We start from the raw sequence: 21992 nt of genomic DNA, 5'->3' as shown, positions 1-21992 counted from the left end.
AAACAGCAGTGAAGAGATTTTTTTAAAATGTATTGCTTTCAACAGATCTGCTGCAAAAGAACTCTTTAACGTTTTTTTTAAAGCCCCTTGAGGATGGGTCAGGAGGATAGAAGTCTGTGGATTTGACCCAAGCCATGGTAGTTTCAGTCACTTCATATGCACGTGAAACTAGACAATTAAAAGAAAAGACCAAGGGAAATTGATGTATTCGAATTTGGTAGTAGCAAAGAATATTGAATTCCAATAGATTGCTAAAAGGAACAAATCTATCTTGTAGGAGGTACAACCAAAGTGTTCTTTGAAGAGGGGATGGGGAGACTTTGTTGCACAGAAGGAAGGACCCGTTCCAGGAGAAGGCCGGCATGCGGGGTAAAGTGTCAGGGAAAGAGAAGAGAGGCTGCAACAATGGGCGCAAGCAGAAACAGTGATGAGGGTGGCACTCGATGGGGCAGTGTTTGGTCGGCTGCACCGAGGGTTCCTATGAGTTGCAGCTGACTACATGGCTTCTAACAACAGCAAAAGTTGTCCTTTGTGTATAGAAGGATCGCTAACAGTGCTGAGCAAGAGCTCAGAGAATATTCGTCCCCTACACCGTTCTGTCCCCACCCACATCAGTAAGTGGTCTTTTGCACATGACTCAAATGGTCAGTGTTTTTAAATATAATTTTATTTATTTGTAGCTGTTGAGAATATATACAGCAAAACATCTATCAATGCAATCATCTCTACATGCACTGTTTAGTGACGTTAATTATAGACTTCAAGTTGTATAGCAATTTTCCCCTTCCTTTTCTGAGTTGTTCTCCTACATCAAAATAAACACACTGCCTCCTAAGGTGCCTATGTAATCTTTTTAGTTGCTGTTTCAAACTGCTGACCTTGCGATTAGCAGCCTTGGAGCCATAACTCACACCACCACCAGGCCTCCTGCTGATTGTTTGGTTTCAAGATGACTTCAGGGGAGATTTTGGTTTAAGGTTTGAAAGATTATGTCAGGACAATATTTTCAGGAGTTTGTCCAACCTTTGTGGCTCCAGGAAGTCTGGAGTTGATAGGAATTGAAATTATGTTTGAAATGTTTCCTCCTTTTATCAGGAGTCCTCTATGGAATTTTTTGATCAAAATGTTCACGAATGGTAGCTGGACATTATCCAGTTTTCCTGGTCTCATGGCAAAGGAAGCAGCTGTTTATGGAGGCAATTAGCCACACATTTTATATCCTCCTCCTATTACTGACACTCCTTCCTTTATTGTTACAGATGAATAGAGACCAATTGTGCCTTAAATGATGGCTTGCAGGCTTTTAAGATGCCAGATACTACACAGCGAAGTAGGAGGAAGAACAGAGATAGTAAGCAAGTTATTGTGCCAGCTAACTGGGCTGTCCATGAAATCATGACCTGAAACTTCCCGACCAAGAAACCAAACCCAGGAGGGGCTGGGTTGCATACAAGTAACTTCAACTTCAACAGCTATACTTTTTTTTCCATTGCTGTAAATAGGAGGGCACTTCAAAAAGTATGAGGAATAATGGAGTTGGAAGATGATGGATTTTTTTCACAACGTTTTTCAAGTCCTCTTATATATCAATCACACAAACTTTGCCTGAAAATTCATCTGTTTACTGGTATACAATTTATTGGCAGTGATTGCAATAATCAGCTATATATCACTTTCCTGATCAAATCTATCGCTGTTAACCCTCTTTTTTCTCCCACCCTGCCCCCCTTGTTAGGTGCTGTTCAGTTGGTTCTGATGCACAGCAATCCTAGGTACAGCAGAAGAAAACACGGTGACCCGTTTCTGCAGCGTTCTTGCCACTGCTGTGTTTTCTGGGCCCATTGTTGCAGTCATTCCACTTTGGCAAGGGAGTTCCTCTTTTTCACCGACCTCCTACTTTACCAGCATTCTCCAGGAACTGGGCCCTCTTGATAACATGGCCAAAGTACAACCGACAAAGCCTCACCATTGTCACATCTAAGGAGCATTCTGACTAGACTTCTTTCAAGACAGACCTTTTTGTTCTTTTGACAACCGATGGTACTTTCTTATTCAATGTGCACTTTGGTCTTCTTTACCTTGGGTTGTCATCCATACTGAAGGCCACATCAGCAAGTGTTTCATGTTCTCCTCGCTGTCAAAGCAAAGCTGTGTCATCTGCATACAGCACTCCTACAAACCTGACGCCACATTCTTCTTCATATAATCTACCTGCTTTGATGATTTGCTCAGCATATCGATTGAATAAGTGTGGTGAGAGGATAAACCCCGACACACACCTTTCTTGACAAGTACCTTTCATGTGTCATATGGTAGCTCTTATTTCAGTTTTTTGAAGAATCTCTATACTACTTTCCACAATGCTGATATCATTTTTCATTCTTTTTTTTCTTCATTTTTTCATTCTTACCAACAACAGGTAACAGTTCCAATTTCCCCACATCCTCACCATTTGTTATTTTCTGGTTTTGTATTTTTAATTTTAGTCACCCTAGTGGTAGTGAAATGTCATCTCATTGTTATTTAGGTTTGTATCTCTCTGGCAGCTACCGGCTCTGAACATCTTTTCATGTATTTGGTGGCGATTGAAATGTCCTCTTTGGTGAAATGTATATTTAAGACCTTTGTCTATTTTATTATTTGGCTATTTGGTTTTTTGTTTGTAAATTGTTGAAGTTTTATATACATTTTGGCTATTAGATCCTTGTCAGAAACATGATTTCCAAAGATATTCACCCCATTGGATGCCTGTACTTTTACTTTTTTTGTAAAGTCTTTTGATATACAGTTTTGAAAATTGCTACCAGGTTCCAGTTACTTATTTTGTCTTTTGCTATTTGTATATTTTTTTATTATATTGGGTAACCCATTGTTGCTGGCTAGGCCTGAACATTTTATGTTCATGGAAGCAACATTTAAGAGATCAAAAGACGAGTTGAATTAGGTGAAAAAGCAAGGATTTTACTAAGGTGCACCTGACCCAAGCAATGGTGTTTTCCATTGCCTCATACGCATGTGAAAGTTGGAAATTGAATAAGGAAGACAGAAGAAGAATTGATGCACTTGAATTGTGGTCCTGAAGAAGATTATTGAAAGTATACTGTGGACTCTAAAAGGACAAACAAGTCTGTCTTGGAAGATGTGTGGTCAGAGTGCTCCTTAGAGGCCAGGATGGTGAAACTCTGTCTTATATTGCTTTGGACAGATTGTCAGGAGAGACCAGTCCCTGGAAAATGACACCATGCTTGGTAGAGTGAAGGGGCATCAAAGGGGAGGAAGGCACTCAAGGGGATATATTGACAATGTGGCTTCAACAGCGGACTCGGGCATAAGAATAATAGTATGGATGAGGCAGAACTGGGTAGTACTTTATTCTGTTGTGCATACGGTTCCTATGGGTTGTGACCAACTTGATGGCACCTAACAATGTGTCTGAATGTACTGCCCCAGTTTTCTTTCTAAGAATTGCATGGCTTTAATTAATCCATTCATGCCCTTTGTCCATTCTGAGTTTTTAAAATGTATGGTGTATGGAGCCTGCTTCATCTTTCAGCATATGGAAGTCCAGTTTTCCCAGCATCATTTGTAGAAGAGACCCTATTCCCCCAACAAATGGACCCTTGACAAGAGTTAGAGATGTATGGGTAGATTCCTGATCTCTCTAGTCAACTCCATTGGTCTATGTGTCTACTATTATACCAGTACCAGGGTGTGTTGGTGACTACAGCTGCATAATGTTTTAAAATTAAGAAGTGTGAGTACTCTTACTTTGTTCTTCTCTTTCAACACTGTATTTGTTATTCAAGGTCTCTTGACATTCAATATACTGTGGAGAAGAGGTTTTTGTATTTCTATAAAGAAGATTTTGGATTTTGAACCCATGTTACATTGAATCTATAGATTTTGGATAGCATTGGCATCTTCACAACATTGAGTCTTCCAATCCAGGAACTTGTAACATCTTTCCATTTTCTTTAGTCTCTTATAGCTGTAAGAGACTAAATTTTAGCCTCCCTGGTGGGAGTGAAATGTTACCTTATTGTGATTTAGGTTTGTATAATTTTATAATTCTCAGTGTATAAGTCCTTCACTTAACTGATTATATTTAGCCCTAGGTATTTTAATCTCTTAAATCCTAGTTCAAATGAAATTGTTTTCATAATTACCCTTTGAGATGGCTTACTGCTGATGTATAAGAACCCAACTGCTTTTTGTTTATTGACCTTTTACTCTACAACCTTACTAAATTCTTCCATTATCTCTAGATGTTTTCTTATGGTTTCGTTGGGATTTTCTATGGACAAATCATATCATCTGTGAATATTTTATTTCTTCTCTTCTAGAAAGGAAGCCTTCTATTTATTTTTCTCTGTAAACTATTCATAAGGGAATTCCAGAGAAAGAACTTTAGACATCCACGAGATGATGGGGGAAGCCACAGGAAAGGACTGGAAACGAACACAAATGAGGCACAATAAGGTAACAGAACAGAATGCAAGTATTGTATATCCTATTAATGTAGAAACCGTTTGATTAGACATAAGTTGTTGGAGGATGCTACAGAGAAAAGATAGGAAATACATAAATTGACTGGAAAGAAAAAAATTAAAGTAATATATAATTTAGTAGACATAGAAGCATAATTAACAATATATTAAGCACAATTAACAGTATATAAATGTAAAAATTAATTATTTAACTGATTAACATTAGATGGTTTAAAAAAGGAAGAAATGAGGAAGAAAAAATAAGCTGGGTTTGTAGAAACTTATTTCTAGCTACACCATGTGAAACCAAACTCAATGCCGTTACACCTATTGAACTCAAAGGGGCCCTCTAAGACAGAGGAGCATTCCTCCATAGGGTTTCCAAACTATGAATCTCTACAAAAGCATACTGCCTGATCTTTCTCCCACGAATAGCTAGTGGGTTCAACCATCATACCTTTTGGGTAGCATCCAAATGCTTAATCCACTGGGTCACCAAGGATCCTCATTGCTAATAAAACTCACTGCTATCCAGTCTGTGCCAACTCATAGTGACCCTGTAGATCAGAGTAGAACTGCCTCTGTGAGTTTCAAAAACTGTAACCCTTTTTCTGGGAGTACAAAGTTCTGATCTGCCTCCCTCATAGCAGCTGATGGTTTCGAACTGCTGACCTTGCAGTTAGCAGCCCAACATGTAACCACTACACCACCAGGGTTGCTATTAATTGCTAATAGAAGGAAATAACAAATGTAGTCTAGAGAGCTGCTAAATCAGTAAAAGACTAAGAGTACTATGTTGTTATTTCTGTTAGGTGCCATATAGTTCTTTCTAACACACTGAAACCCTATGTGCAAGATAATGAAACACTGCCTAGTACTTCACGTCTCTGAGTTGAACCAATGTTTATAGTAATCTAATTCACCAACCAATAGCAGATTAATAAAATCAACCCTAATTTCCATCACGTAAAATGAAATAGCATTGCTTCATTACTTAGGATAATAATTTATTAGAGGATAATTGTGTTCTATATAAATATAACCAACCTGTCAAAGCTGTTTCACCTATGGATTTAATTTGCAGGAAAAGTTCTTCTTTCAATGAAGTCCAATTTTGAATATTATCATAGACTTCATTTTTAATATATGTCAACTCCCTTTTAGTAGAAGTAAGGAATGAAAGTGTCTTATTCAAGAAATATTTGTTCTCCACCATTTTACACCTGCAAAGTAGTAAAAAAAAAAAAGGGGTTTTATAAATAACCATCATATTAAGAAATATTTCTTCTACAAATTGACCATAGAATTAGAGTGATCATATAATCTACCTGTGTAGACAATTTTGAAAGTGAAAGGAGGTGCTATTTGAGACAACAGATATAACCTGGAATTATCCTAGCTAGATTAAGATATAAAATCACTTTAACTCATTCTCATTTTCTTACTTTAACTATAATGGAAGATTTTTATGTACTTGCATTGTAATAAATACATTATTTTTATTAATCCTGCAGCAAACATTTACTGAAGAATATCTGGTCAGAAGTGATTCTGTCACAAAACTTAAATGAGAACCAATTAGATAGCATTCTTCCATATATTGTAGTTCCACAGGTAGTATAAAACTTGAGGCAATAAAAATATTATATTGTAAAATGGCTGATCCAATGCTTTTGCTTCATCAAATGTCACAGCTCAAGTAAGTGCATGTTTTTTTGCTATTGGCAATTTTCATTACTTCAGATACCCTAGCTATAATTTTTCTGATCATTATGAAAAATGCAGATAAAGATCTGGAAGTTAGTTATAAGCAAAGGTGATGACTGAAGCATGGGAGTGCAATTCTTTAATTTCTATCACCCTGATTAGACCAAGATGTATGATATAGAAGTTATATCTGTCTTCTCCATTACTTTCTTCTCAGAAGCTAGCATAATGTTTACTACATGGTACATGCCCAATAAACATTGTAGAATGTGCAAGTGGATAAAATAGGTCACCAATTTGAAGGAATGAAGAGGTATAAAATGTTGATGATAACACAAGCATTTAAGAGACAATAACAGAAAATAATCCCTCAAAGGAGACGAGGAAGAAGCAATCCATAGGTAATGAGAAGAACTAAAACTATAATGTCAGAAAAGCAAAAAGATAAGGGGTTTTTAAGAAGCCAGCAGTAGTCAGTGTTTACAAATCAGATAAATAGTGAGCAAAATTCACAGTATCTGACATTATGGTAATCTCAGAAAAAGCTGTTTTGGTAGGAATGATGAGGCATTAGGTAGGAAAGTGCTGAGCAATAAAACAGGTTAAAAAAAATATTCTCAGTCATTGTCTTTCCTAAGCCACTACTCTCGTTGCCCAATGGGCTCACAAACAAAGTGGCAGGGATGGTGGTTATATGTGGGCTCAGCAACATGGATTTCTACTCACCAGTATTGATGTGGCTACTGCCATTGCAGAGTGCCCAAGATGCCAGCAGCAGAGACCAACACTGGGTCTGTGGTATGGGGCAATTCCTTAGGGAGATCAACCAGCAATCAAGTGGCATTGATTACATAGTAGGACCATTGCCATTATGGAAAGGGCAGCATTTTGTTCTTACTGGAAAAGGCAGTTACTCTGGATATGGATTTGCCTTCCCTGCGTGCAAGGCTTCTACTAAAACTATTAGTGGTCTTAAAGAATGTTTTTTTCCATCACAAAGCATCACTTTGGGTTAAGGGGCTTTCTTTATGGCAAATGAAGTTTGACAATGGACCCATGCTCATAGAATCAGTTGGTCGTATCATGTTCCCCAGAATCCTGAAACAGCTGACTTGATAGAAAAACGATATGGCCTTCTAAAGACACAGCGATGGTGCTAGCTAAGGTTGGGGCAGTGTTCTACTGGAGACTGAAAATGCTCTAAACCAGCATCCGATCTGTGGTGCTATGTCTCCAACAGGGAGTAACATCACTCACTACTACTCCCAGAGATTCACTAGCAGCCTTTTGCTTCTTGTCTCTGCAAACCTATGCTCTTCAGGTCTGGAGGTCTGAGTTGCAAAGGGAGGAATACTGCCACCTGGAGACATGACCCTAATTCCATTGAACTGACCACTTTGGGCTCTGGATGCCTCTGGATCAATCAACAGACAAAGAAGAGAGTTACTGTACTGAATGGTATATTTTCATCCTGATTACTGAGGGGAAAATTGGATTGGCCTTACATAATGGAAGTAAAGAATATGTCTGAAATTCAATAGATTCCTTTGGCTATCTCTTAGAACTACCATATCCTGTGATAAAAGTAAATGGTAAACTATAGCAACCAATTCTGACATGACTACTAATGGCCCAGAACCTCCAGGAATGAAGGTTTGAGTGCCCCCACCAGGCAAAGAACCATGACCAGGGGAGGTGCTTGTGGAAGGAAAAGGGAATCCAGAATGGGTAGCTGAATAAAATAGTTCTAAACACCAGTATGGCCATGTGATCAACTGCAGACAAAGATTCTCTAACTGTTATAATTATTTCTTCCTTATATGTATGCGTCAAATATTTTTGTTTTGTTCATTTATGAAAAAAAATGTAAATAAGTTTGTACATTTGGGGTTGTTCTAATGTCAGCTGTCTCCTGTTAGGTGCAAATATAACTTTATAATTGTCTTTGTTTGGAGATTATGTATGATTTAAGGTGATGCGTACATGTGCCAAACTGATAAGGGGTAGAGGGTGATCTTTAGGTTTTGTGTCTTGTGTCAGCTTGCCTGAACCAGGATTCTGTGTGGTTTGGCAGTCAATGACTACCCTGCTTCCCCGAAAATAAGACCTACTTACAGTTTGCCTCTTGCTGAAATATAAGGCATCCCCCCGAAAATAAGGCCCCCCAAAGCTACCGTAACTCTGGACTCTAGACTGTAGCAGTGGGCACCCCGCCATGCAGCTCACCGTTGGCTGCAGCACAGCCGGAGCAGACAGGAAGTGTGAGGTCTCTTTTAATAAAACAATAAACAATATATGTGTACCATATTCTTCTTCATGGAAAAATAAGACATCCCCTGAAAATAAGACCTGGTGCATCTTTGGGAACAAAAATTAATATAAGACACTGTCTTATTTTGGGGGAAACAGGGTAGTAATCCCCCATGATGTGACCAAATATAGTCAGCTCCATAACAGGATCTGCAGCAAGCAACCAAGCAATTGAAGGAAGATTAGGGTGGAGTTCCACACCCTTACTCAGGTCACAAGCCTGATGCAAGTGAAAGAAAGTTTCCTTCAGTTGTGGCCCACTTACAATAGAAGCAGATGATGCAGGCAAGAGCGCTTGCTTTTTAGCATGGGTCAGTCGCACCTTCATCCTCAAAATGACAACTTGCTCTTTAACATTTTAAGGAGTCTTGTGCAGCAGATTTGCCCAAAGCCCAATAAGTTGTTTGATTATTTGCTGCTTCCATGTGGATCCAAGTAAAATGACTTCCTTGAAATTTTTCAAATGTTTGCTTAATTATCATGATATTACCTATTGGTTCAGTTGTGAAGGTTTCCGTTTGCTTTACATTGCATTGCAATGCATACTGAAAGTTATGGTCTTTGGTTTTCTACAACCAGGGCTTCAAGTCCTCCTATCACAGCTTGTTAATAAGCATTCCTTCAGTCTTGATGTCTTGCTCTTGTTCATATAGTCCTGCTTCTTGGATTATTTGTTCAGGATGCAGATTCAGTAAGTATGGTGAAAGGATGCAACCCTGATACACATCTCTCTTGATTTTAAACCATGAATTTTTCCCTTGTGCTATTCCAACAACTACTTCTTGGTCTAGGTCCAGATTCTGCATGAGCACAATGAAGCATTCTGGAATTTCCATTCTTCTCAATGCTATCCATAGTTTGTTATGATCTACATAGTCAAATACCTTTGAATAATTAATAAACACAAGTAAACATCTATTTGGTATTCACTTCTTTGAGCCAAGATCCATCTGACATCAGCAGTGATATCCCAAGTCTTCTGAATCCAGCTTGAATTCCTGGCAGCTCCCTCTAAATGCAATGGCTTAACTGTTGAATGATCTTCTGCAACACTGTACTTGCATGTGATATGAATGATATTTTTAGATAAGTACTGCATTCTGTTGAGTCACTGTTCTTTAAAATGGGCACAAATATGGATACTTTCTGTCCTCCAAATTCCTTTGCATAAACAAAGGAGTATGTCCAGTGTGTCCCCTTCACTTGCTAGAACATTTTACGTGGTTTTCCATTCATTCCTAGAGGCTTGTTTTTGGCTAAGGCCTTCAGTGCAGCTTGTACTTCTTTCTTAAATACCATTGATCCTTGATCATATAGTCTACATCTCTAAATAATTGTTGGTTGCCCAAGTTTTCTTGGTACAGTGATTCTGTATATTTCTTCCATCTTCTTTTGATGCTCCCTGTATCTTCCAATATTTTGTCCATGGAATCTTTCAGTATTTCAGTACAGTATGAGGCTTGAATTTTTTCTTCAATTCTTTAAACGAGATATTCTGAATGTGTTCCTCCTTTTTGGCTTTCTAACTCAATATTTTTGCACATTTCATTATAATTATTTACTTCTTGCCGAGAAACTCTCTGGAATTTTTTAATCAGCCCTTTATTTCATTTCATCATTTCTTTCATTTGCTTTAGCTATCCTACATTCACGAACAAGTTTAAGAGTCTTTTGACATCCAGTTTTTTTCCTTGTCTTTTAAATGACCTTTGCTTTCTTCATATATGATGAGCTTGATGTTATCACACAGCTCACCGGGTCTCTGTCATTAGTGTGCAGAGCCTCAAATCTCTTCTTGAGATTTCTCAAAATTCAGGTGGGATAGACTCGAAGTTGTATTTTGGCTCTAGTGGGTTTGTTTTTAATTTTATTCAACTTCAACCTGAACTTTCATGTGACCAATTGATGGTCTGTTTCACAGTCAGCCCCTAGCTTCATTTTGGCCACTCATATTGAGCTTCTTCATTGTCCCTTCCCACAGATGTATTCAATTTGATTCCTTTGTACTCCACCTGGCAAGTTCCAAGTATAAAGTCAGTGTTTATGTTGTTCAAAAACAGATGCTTGCAGTGGTCTTGCAACGTTCTATCATGTGATGTCCAGCTTTGCTTCTGTCACTAAGGCCCCATTTCCCAACTACTGATCCTTCTTTGTTTTCAACTTCTACATCCCAGTTGCCAATAATTATCAATGCATCCTGATTGCATGGCTGATCAATTTCAGAGTAAAGAAGTTGGTAGAATTCTTCACTTTTTTCTTCATTAAATTTAGTGATTGATGTGCAAAATTGAGTAATAGTTGTATTACCTGGACGTCACTGTCCAGGTAAATAAGATATCTCGTAACAGCATTATACTTAAAATAGATCTTGAAATGTTCTTTTAGTTGATGAATGTGATAACATTTCTCTTGAATTTGTCATTCACAGCGTAATAAATACTAATACTCAAATACTCCAATACCAGTCCATTTCATCTCCCTAATGCCTCAGATATTAATATTTATGTGTTCCATTTACTTTTTACAATTTCCTAGTTTCATATCTCTTACACACCAATTCATCATTACTAATGGATATTTGCAGCTGTTTCCCCTCATTTTAAGTCATGCCCCACCAGAAAATGCAGGTTCTGAAAGCTGTACTCTATTCATGTCATCAAGGTTAAGGAGGCAGCCCCTCTTCAGTCATATTTTAAATGCCTTCCATCCCAAGGGGTTCATCATCTGGCACTATATCTGACAATATTCCACTACCATTTATATGATGTTAAGTGGTTAATTCCTTAGAAGTGGACAGCCTATTCCTTCTTTATAGTCTGTTCTTAGTTTGGAAGCGCTGATGGAACCTGTCCACCAGGGGTGACTTGGCTGGTTTTGGACATATCAGTAGCATATCATCCAGTATCATACCACCATATAAGCCACAATATGACAAAATCATAGACAAATGGTGGTCACACACACTTATGGTGACTAATATAGTGTGTTATTCTGAGTAGATTAGGAAAACAAATACATGGACACACATATGTATAAGAGATAGTTATATAAAGGGTAATTGTACATTAAGAAAGCATCCCAACCCAGTCCAGTCCAAGCCCATAAGTCCGATATTAGCCCATATGTCCGATACCAATCTATGAAGTCCTCTTCAGACTCATGAAACACACGCAATGACGCTGAATGCAGGACGATCACAGGCCAGTGGGTAGAAAGTCTTTGGATCCACTGGCATTGTAAGCATCTCAGTGCTGGCAGGGGTCCCTATGTAGCTTTTCCAGTATCCAGGGCTCGGGGTCTATCAGCATAGTGCCATGTGTCTTGTCAGGTCTTGTCGGTAGAGTGTCATCTCAGGGAGTGAGCAGAGAGAAAATGTATTTTCCACCTCCAAGGAGGAAATACTAGAGCTCCCAGAATTCTCAGGAGAAGGCCATGCCCACACAGAGGCCTCATTGGTTATATCTTGATTGACAGGCCAGACTCCACCCCTTCACTCATAATCCTCTCAAATTGACACCAGATTATGTAACTACCACATATAGGAAAGCTAAATCAAGTCAAGAGTTAGTATTAAAGAGGATATTGGAACCTTTGTCTATTCCTGGTCTCACTAACATGGAGTCAATTTGGATTCATAGTGATGATGGTGCAGGTAATAATAAAAACAGTTTGTTGGTCATGCAAACAGTTAAACGTGGAATTATCATATAAATAGAAAATCTAATTCTTCATAAAAAGCTAAGAGAATCTAAAATAATGACTCACACAGTTATCTGTACATCAATGAACCATTGGATTTGCTAATTATATGATAATTCCATGTTTATCTATTAATACTCCAAATTGTTAACAGATATTTCACCAACCAGGCTTTTCAAATAGCTAATTAAGCACATAAAAAGATGCTTTGAACCAATTGTCATGAGGGAAACACAAGTCAAAGTCACAACAAGATAACATTTTATACCCACTAGAAATTGCTTAATTAAAAAGGCAGATAATACGTGTGGCAGGGAGAAAGAAAACTAGAACCCTCCTACTTGGTTGGAGTCAGAAATGGTATAGCCACTTTTGAAAATAATGTTTTGGTTAATTTAAAAGTTACATTTAAACTTACCATGCCAATCAGTAAGTATACTCTTAGGTATCCATCCATAAGAAAGACCCTAAACTGTTTACTCCCATAAAGAGTCACTGTCTCAGACTCACAGGGCCAGTCCTGTCCTATAGGGTCCCTATGAGTGAGTTTTTTTCATATCTGAAAGGTCCAGAGAAATGAAAATCTAGAGATAGAAAGAATGTTGGTGGTTGCCTAGGGCTGAGGATAAGAACTAATACTTACTGTAAATAATCATGAGAATATTTTTTGGAGTGATTCAAATAATCTATAATGGGATGTGGCAAAGGTTATAAACTCTAAGCTTACTAAAAATCATTGTATACTTGAAGTTGGTAGATTTTGTGACATATAAATTATGCTATGCTAAAGTTGTTTGGACAGTGTATGATATGACAAAATAATAATTTGTAAATTACCAAGGTTCATGAGGGAGTGGGGAGCAGGGAGGGAGAGGGAAAAATGAGGAGCTGATGCCAGGGGCTTACATGGAGAGCAAATGTTTTGAGAAGGATGACGGTAATGAATGTACAAATATGCTTTATATAATTGATGTATGTCTGGAGTGTGTTAAGAGTTGTATGAGCCCCCAGTAAAATGATTTAAAAAAAAAAAGAAAAGGATATGAGATAATGAACTTCAGGATTAAGGTTAGAAAAAACAAAGCCAAAAATCTGGGTAAATAAGAACAATTGTGTGTGTGTGTGTGTGTGTGTGTGTTTCCCAATGAATCTAAAGCGTTGAAGTGGAAATGTGAGGAACAGAGATTTGGGACTTGGCACTGGAATTTTCAGAGATGAGTTACAAGAAAGAAAAATGAAAGTTTAAGTACTTGGTGGTTTAAGGAATTCCTGGTAGCACAAATGGCAAAGCTACTAACTCAAAAGTTAATGGTTCTAATCTCCCCTGAGGAAGCTCAGGAAAAAAGCTGAAAGATCAATGGAACACAACTCTGCTCGGAATGGGATTGCCGTTCTGACAGAATTGACTTGAGAGCAACTGATGTGTATTTCTTTTATTTGTTGTTTTTCATTTTGCTTTGCTTCACATTATAAACAATTTATTCACCATATTAATCCTCTAAAAATAAGTAGTTGCCTGAATATTACAAACATGGCTGGATTTATATGCAAATTTACGTGACATTTCGTATACTTGTATTTTATAATTTGGGGGTTTTCTTTGAACATTTTACTGTGGTTTGGGTGAACCAAAAGATTTTTTTTTTCACTCTTTCTTTTTAATTTTTTTGCTCTGGAAAGGGAGAGATCAATTGGTGCATCTTACATGGCCACTCACAAGCATTTAAGACCTCAGTTGCTACTCAGCAAAATAGAATGTCGAACATTGTGAGCTGTGTTACTCTAGTTGGCTTAGATCTTCCATGAGATAATGTGCCCAGTCCCTCAAATTTTCAGTAATTCTTAAGTTTTCATATATTTACTCCATGTATGTTCAATGAGATATATATCTTCTGTCAAATCTATATATATTCTTGGGCATACTCCCATAAGCCATCACATACCTGCTCAGCTTGTACATATACACCTATTTACCCATTCATAAATTCCTGCTATTGCAGGACTGGTTTTGTCACCGTGTACGGAAAAGCACAGAGATGGTGTTCAACCTCCTCCACGTGCCCAAGAAGCGAGAATCACCACCATCAGCATCAGTTGCTGCCCAGCCCCGCACCGTCCCCACAATTGTTCCTGTGTTTGAACCCACTGTTGCAGCGAAGGTGTCAATTCATCTCCTTCTCAGCCCCTCTACTTTATCAAACATGATGGCCTTCTCCAGGGACGGGTCTCTCCAGACAACATGTCCAAAGTGTGTAAGATGATGTCTCGTTATCCATGCCTTCAAGGAGCACCCTGGCTGCTTCTCCCAAGACAGACCAGGTTGTCCTTTGAGCAGTCCATGGTACTTTCAATGTTCTTCCCAATACCACATGCGTTGATTTTTCTTCGGTCTTCCTTATTCAATGTCCACCTTTCATATGCATGTGAGGCAATTGAAGACACTATTGTTGGGTCAGGCTCACCTTAGTCCTCAGAGTAACACCCTTGCTTTTTAGTTCTCTAAGGAGGTTGTGTACAGCTGATTTACCTAATGTGGATCGTCTTATGATACCTTGAGCATTGATTGTGGCTCAAGCAAGACAAAATCCTCCACAAATTCAATCTTTTTCCCATTTATGATGATGTTACCTATTGGTCCAGTTGTGAGGATTTACGGTTTTGTTTATACTGAGTTATAATCCATACTGAAGGCTACAATCTTTTATCTTTATCAGCAAGTGCTTCAAGTCCTTCTCACTCTCAGCATGCAAGGTTGTATCATCTACACATCTCAGCTTATTAATAAGCCTTCCTGCAATCCTGGTGCCAGGTTTTTCTTCATATACTCCAGTTTCTCAGCATACAGATTGAATAAGTATGGTGAGAGGATATAATACCGTCACACACCTTTTTTATTTTAAACCACGCAGTAGTCCTTTGTTCTGCTTGCACAATTGCCCCTCGATCTATGTGTAAGTTCTTCATGAGCACACAGAGTGTTCTGGAATTCCCATTCTTCTGGTCATGCATAGTGCACTATGATCCACACAGTTGAATGCCTTGGCAAGCCCAAGACAACACAAGTAAGCATCTTTCTGGTATTCTGTGCTTTCAGCCAAGATCCACCTGACATCAGCAATGGTCTCCCTGGTTCTCTGTCCTCTTGTGAATCTAGCCTGAACCTCTGGAAGCTCCCTTTCGTTGTACCATACTGCGGTAATTGTTGTTGGATGATCTTCAGCAAAATTGTATTGACATATGATGATATCAGTGATATTATTTTACAGTTTGAACATTCTGTAGGGCTACCTGTCTTTGGAGTGGGTACAGAATAAATCTCGTACAGTCAGTTGGCTAAGTCGTCGTCATGCTCTGAAGGCTTATGTGTGGCTGTGATGCTGGCAGCTGTGTCACTGGCATTTCAAGTGTCAGCAGGGTCGCCCACAGGGAACAGGCTTCAGCGGAGCTTCCAGACTAAGAACAGACAACAAAGCACGACTGGGTTTCCCACTTCGGAGGAAAAAGACATCTAGTCTTGTTATGCATATAACAAGACTAGAACATTTTAATAAAGGAATTTGAACACTGACAGATCCAATTTGAGTTTCAGAACATGCGAATCTCTGTTGATCATCCCAAATTCATTGGTAGTCAGTTGATTATGACTCATAATGACCCTATAGGTCAGAGTGGACCCTATAGGTCCTGTGAGGTTTTGAAGCGCTAAGTCTTTATGAGAGCAGAAAGTCTCATCTTTCTCTAGCGGAGCAGCTGGTGGGCTCAAATGGCTGACTTTGTGGTTTAGAGTCAAACACAAAACCCACTATGCCTTCAGGGCTTCTTATCTGTTGTATTTCTAAACTCTTTCTAAGATAACAAAGTGGATCTGCCTGCTATTCAGTTCCTAATAAAGGTGAAGGAATACTTGGGGAAAATTCCAAGTTCAGGCAGTTTGCACTGTTCAAATATATCTTTAAATCCAAGGGCCCATGTGAAGTCTAACCTGACCTAAATATTTAGCAGAACACAAATTACCTTAAATAAAGCCAGGGCGCACTCAGACTACCTAACCCTACAATAAAATATCCTGATTTGTTTATGGGTGAACAGAGTGATATATAGCACATGCTCTATATCTCAAAAACTATAGATGATAAAGGAAAACTGGTGCCATTTTTAAAATTAGAAGATCAAATTTACCCAGAAAGAAGTCTAACACTTGAAGCCCTAAAATGTGTATTGGCCAGTGTAATCAGAGAAGTTGGTTTATATGAAGAGTGTTGTATCGGGATTGAAGGAAATCTTATTAACAACCTGTAGTTAGGTTGTTACAGGTTACACAACCTTGCTTGCTGAAAACGAAGAAGACTTGAAAGACTTGCTGATGAAGAGCAAGGATTGCAGCCTTCAGTATGAATTACACTCAATGTAAGAAAACCAAACTCCTCATAACTGGACCAGTATGTTAGCTCAAGATAAACAGAGAAAAGCTTGAAGGTGTCTAAGATTCATTTTGCTTGGATCCACAATCTATACCCATTGAAGAGATCAAAGGATGCATTACATTGTGTAAATCTGCTGCGCAAGACATCTTTAAAGTATTGAGAAGCAAGGATGTTACTTTGAGGTGTAAGGTGTTTCCTGACCCAAGCCGTGGTATTTTCATTCACCTGATATACTTATGACAGTGAATAAGGAAGACTAAAGAAGAATCCATGTATTTTAATTGTGTTGCTTGTGACGAGTGTTGAAAAGACCATGAACTGCCAAAGGAACAAGCAGAACCGTCTTGGAAGTGCAATGAGAATGCGCCTAGTAAGCAAGGACAGCGAGCCTTTGTCTCACACTTTGGATGGGAGCGACCAGACCCTAGAAAATGACATCATGCTTGGTAAAGCAGAGGGACGTGAAAAAGAGGAGGACCCTTGACAAGATGGATCGGTACAGTTACTGCAACAGTGGCTTCATTGATGTGAGGAGGGTGCAGGACTAAGTACTGCTTCATTCTGTTGTAACAACACCATGGACTGCTAGACGAGCAGAAGGCTCGTGTTGGGTGCTAACTGGACCTATAGCTACTTGCAGAAGAAATGTGTGACCGTCTGATTCCTTAAAGATTTACAGCCTTAAAAAGCCTGTGGGGAAATTCTGTTCTGTCATACAGTGTCACTATGAATTGGAATGGACCCCATAGCAATGGGCTTGGAAGTTTTTTCAGGCCAGAACAACAAGCAAATCTGTTCTGAAGGGAATGCCAGAATGCTCATTAGAAGCGACAGTGGTGAGATTACATCCTCTGTACGTTGAATATGTTATGAAGAGGGACCAGTCCCTAGAACAGGACATCATGCGTAATACAGTAGAGGGTCAGTGAAAAGGAAGAAGAGCCCCAACAAGATGGATTGGCACAGAGGCTGCGACAATGGGCTCCAACATGACAACACTTGTGAGGATGGCACTGGACCAGGCAGTGTTTCTTTCTGTTGTATGTAGGGACACTATGACTTGGAACTAACTCAACAGCACCTAATGACAACAATGGCATTATGGATCTCAACAATCTTCATCTAGACCAGTGTGACCCAAAGTGGGTGATACTGCCCCTTGGGGGGATGCTGGAATGATCCAGAAGGGCTACGAAAACATACCTACACTTGATCCTGGATTATGGGCTATAATACAAAAGTTTTTAACTACCAGGTGAGAAGGTAGCATTGAGGTTTGTTTGTTGTTGTTGTTGTTGTTTTTCATGAAAAATGGGTAATAGGCCAACTAAGTTTAGGAACCCATGATCTAGATCAGTGGCTTTCAACGTGTGGGTCGAAACCCCTTTGGGGGTCGAACGACCCTTTCACAGAGGCAGCCCAATTCATAACAGCAGCAAAATTACAGTTATGAAGTAGCAATGAAAATAATTTTATGGTTGGGGGTCACCACAACATGAGGAACTGTATTAAAAGGTAACAGCATTAGGAAGGTTGAGAACCACTGATATAGACAATGATCATAGTTACTTAGATTATTAAGTTAAAAGCAGATGCTGACTATTATAATGGATGGGTCAAGTTGTTAACACTTGATCCTACTGGTCCTATTAATGTTAAAGTTTTCACATCATAAAAACAGGCAATCAGATGTTTTGTGCCTCATGAATATTCTTGTCAAAAATTAAACTTAAATCTATTCAAGCACTTATATTTAACTACCTATATAATGATTTTACTTTTACATGTCATAAACACATCAGAAATTATATAAAAGCAGAATTACACCTCTTCTTCATATCAGACATATCACAATTTAAGGAGTCAATTAGTGTCCTTAAAAAAATTCCCATCTTAAAGGATTAAAGATAAATAAGCACCCATCATGCTGAGAAGCAACAAAGCCCTCATGGAAGAAGCACACCAGCCTGTGTAATCTTGAGGTCTCGATGGGATCAGGTATCAGGCATCAAAAACCCAGAATAAACAATCATATCAATGCTAATGAGGGGGAGGGCGGAATGGAGAACCAAAGCCCACTTGTAGACAATTGGACATCCCCTCCCAGAAGGGTCAAAAGGAAGCGATGAGTGGGCCAGGGTGCAGTATAGCACAAATGAAATATACAACTTTCCTCTAGTTCTTTAATGCTTCCTCCCAACCCCTCAGCCCCCACTATCATGACCCCAATTCTACCTTACAAATCTAGCTAGACCAGAGTACAGGTAAGAGACCCTGTACAGACCCTGGTACAGATAAGAGCTCACAACTCAGGGAATTCAGGACACATAAACCCCTCAGGACCAATAATGAGAGTAGCCATACCAGGAGGATAAGGGGAAGGTGTGAGGAGAAAGGGGAACCGATCACAATGATCAACTTATCACACCACCACCCCCAGGGGGACAAAAAACAGAAAAGTGGATAAAGGGAGAAAGCAGTCGATGTAAGACATGAAAATAATGAAGTATAAATTTTATCAAGCGTCTATGAAAGAGGGAGGGTGGGGAAGGGAGGGAGGGAAAAAATGAGGAGCTGATACCAAGGGCTCAAGTAGAAAGGAATTATTTTGAAAATGATGATGGCAACATATGTACAAATGTACTTGACACAATGTATGTATGTATGGATTGTTGTGAGAGCTGTAAGAGCCCCCAATAAAATGATTTTTTAAAATTCCCAATTATATTGCTTTCCATGCCACGGGATTGTCAGGATATCAAATACACTAATAAATACTGTCAGGAAGAAAAAAGGCTTAGTTATTGTGTGTTAATTCTAAATATCACTGCAAAGTAAGAGCAGGGTGTGTGTCTAGTTGACATTTTATTGGTACAATTATTCAGCTGAGATAATAATACAATTTAAAAGGCCAGGGCTTTTTCCATTTTTTCTCAACTTTAAAGGATATAGAAACCATATTACTAAACTTATTTGAAGGTTTGTGAAGTTAGCATTAAATGTATCTTTTCCATTTGTTACAGTGCTACTCATGTAAAGCAATCTTACCTGAAGCTTTGTGACTGTCTTTGCTTAGTTTGTAACTCACATTGCAAGTGACTCAATTTTTCCTGCGCTTTCTTAAATTCCTCTTGCTGAATTTTTAGCTGGACATTTGCATCTTGAATTCTAAAATACACAAAAAATAATAATTAAAGAGTATGCTATATGCATGCGAACGTTGAGTAATGAATAAAGGAGACCGGAGAAGAATTGATGCACTTGAATTATGGTGCTTGGGGAGAATACTGAAAGTACCTGGACTTCCAGAACAACAACAACAACAACAACAATTGTTTTGGAGAAAGTACAGCCAGAAAACTCCTTCAACTTAAGGATGCCAGACCTCATCTCATGTACTTTAGACACATTATTAGGAGAGACCAGTCCCTGGAGAGAGACATCATGCTTGGTAAAGTAGAGGATCAGAAAACAGAGGAAGACTCTCAGTGTTCAACTTCAAATGTTTCATAACATAGTGAAAACACTCTTGCCTTTTCTAATTTAATTTTTTATTTATGTTTGTTTATTTTAAAGTCTTAAATCAAAATATCAGTGGGTTTGCCTTTTACAAATGAGCCAATAGTCTAATAAAAATTATAAGACATGTGTGTTTGAGAAAAAAAAGTAAATATCGTGTTACGAGTACTTATTTTTAACTTACAATGCAAACACACTTTTAATAAATAGAATAAGAGAATTTATAGCTATATGAATGTATAGAGAAGGCATGGAAAGACTCCACACAGCGATTATCTCTGGGAAGGAGAGAGGAATGGATGGGGTAGGGGGTGGGGGGTAGCCAGGAGCCATCAAGTCAGTGCCGATGGAGCCATTGAGTCAGTTCCGACCCGCAGCCACCCCATGTGCAATAGAACGAAACACCCCTGTGTTGCACCAGCCTCCTAAGTGTTCTGTTGCAGCCCATGGTTGCAGCTACTGTGTCGGTCCATCTCGTTAGACATCTTCCTCATTTTCACTTCCCTTCAACTTTACCAAGCCTTGTCCTTTTCGAAGCACTGATGTTGAAGGGAGGTCCAATTTTGGCTCTGTCTGCTTTTTGTATTGTTTGAATTTTCACAAGGAGCAATTGTTCTTACGTGTTTGATTCGTTTAAATGCAACTAAACAGATATTAATTTTTAAATTATAACAATAAATGGACATCATTTAAAATGTCAAATACTATTAAAAGAGTTATAAGAAAAATGTTAGTCACTTGCTTTTGCCCTAAATCTCACTGCCAGTATCAACTACTTTGAATCATTTTTACTCTTGCTACCTCTAATAGTTATCTCCACTCTACTATTTCTTGACATTTCATTGTAGATTTTATCTGGTGAATTCCAGAGCAGTTATGATCTGGTACTGCTACATATAACTTAGGCCTGATTGTGATGGCTTCAAGGTAAAAGGATACATTCTCACACACAAAACAAGTATATTGGTGGCCCGTCCAATGTGGAGATGATGGTCTTACAATACGATCGGGACTCCAGGATCTTCCAGCTCTTTGGTGTACCCTTTTGGGTATGTCTCCTTTGTTCTCACGGTCCATGGTTTCAGGGGAAGTCCCATCATTATGTCCCCATTCTAGACCACTAAAGGTGGAGAATAACTCCCTCCCATGAAGGAGGCTTCCGGGAAGTACCACTGATTACTTCTGTTGAACTTAAACACGTGGCCACACCTAGCTGCAAGGGAAGTTGAAGAATACAGTTCTCTAACCAGGAATATTAACTCTGGCTTTATTTGTAGTTGTTACTAAGGAAGACAGGAGAATGGATACTGGAATTTACTCTTCTACACACACACACACACACACACACACACACACACACACACTTCTCTCCCCTGGTGGGCCACATATTGTGCCATAATTACATCCTTTTTTGGACATTTTTTGGTTATACCTAGAATAAAATAACTGTCTCCTTTCACTTTTCCTTGGTTTCCTGTGTACTGGCCATGGATTCTCCTTCTGATTCTGAGATAAATAGAATTCTTCTGTCAATATCTTCAGATATAGCAGATAATCTTTTCATCTCATTTCTTTTGGGGAGCTATCCTTTCTTGAACTTTCCAGTCCCCAATTCTAGTCTGCTCGTCCTCTGGTTTCGCTGCGCAGCTATCGGCATCCTAGGTCTCTCCTCCACTATCCTTTCTGAAGGTCTTGACAGTTGCTCTCTTATGTCACATCTCCCATATTGTTTCTGAAACCTTTGTCTTTCTTGGTTTCTTTTTCTTCTTTCCCAAAGTGTAAGTTTTTTACATACAATGGAGTACTACGCATCACTAAAAAGCAGTGATGAACGTATGAAGCACAT

General features: G+C 38.8%; 1 protein-coding gene across 1 annotated transcript in view; it reads right to left on the bottom strand.

The window, feature by feature from the left end:
* LEKR1 (leucine, glutamate and lysine rich 1) overlaps positions 1 to 21992 on the bottom strand; it is a 210991-nt gene that overhangs the window by 126761 nt on the left and 62238 nt on the right. Inside the window, exons 3-4 of the mRNA XM_030887649.2 lie at positions 19676 to 19795; positions 5535 to 5710 (exon numbers count right to left, since the gene is read on the bottom strand). Of these exons, the coding sequence (XP_030743509.1) occupies positions 5535 to 5710; positions 19676 to 19795 (296 nt within the window). The remainder of the gene's footprint in view (positions 1 to 5534; positions 5711 to 19675; positions 19796 to 21992) is intronic.

Source organism: Echinops telfairi, unplaced genomic scaffold (genome assembly GCF_000313985.2).
Source record: "Echinops telfairi isolate 266 unplaced genomic scaffold, ASM31398v2 ScPeMD7_7420;HRSCAF=8458, whole genome shotgun sequence".
NCBI classification, from domain to species: Eukaryota; Metazoa; Chordata; class Mammalia; order Afrosoricida; family Tenrecidae; genus Echinops; species Echinops telfairi.
Note: the sequence above shows the minus strand (reverse complement) of the source record. Positions and strands in the feature narration are given on the sequence as shown.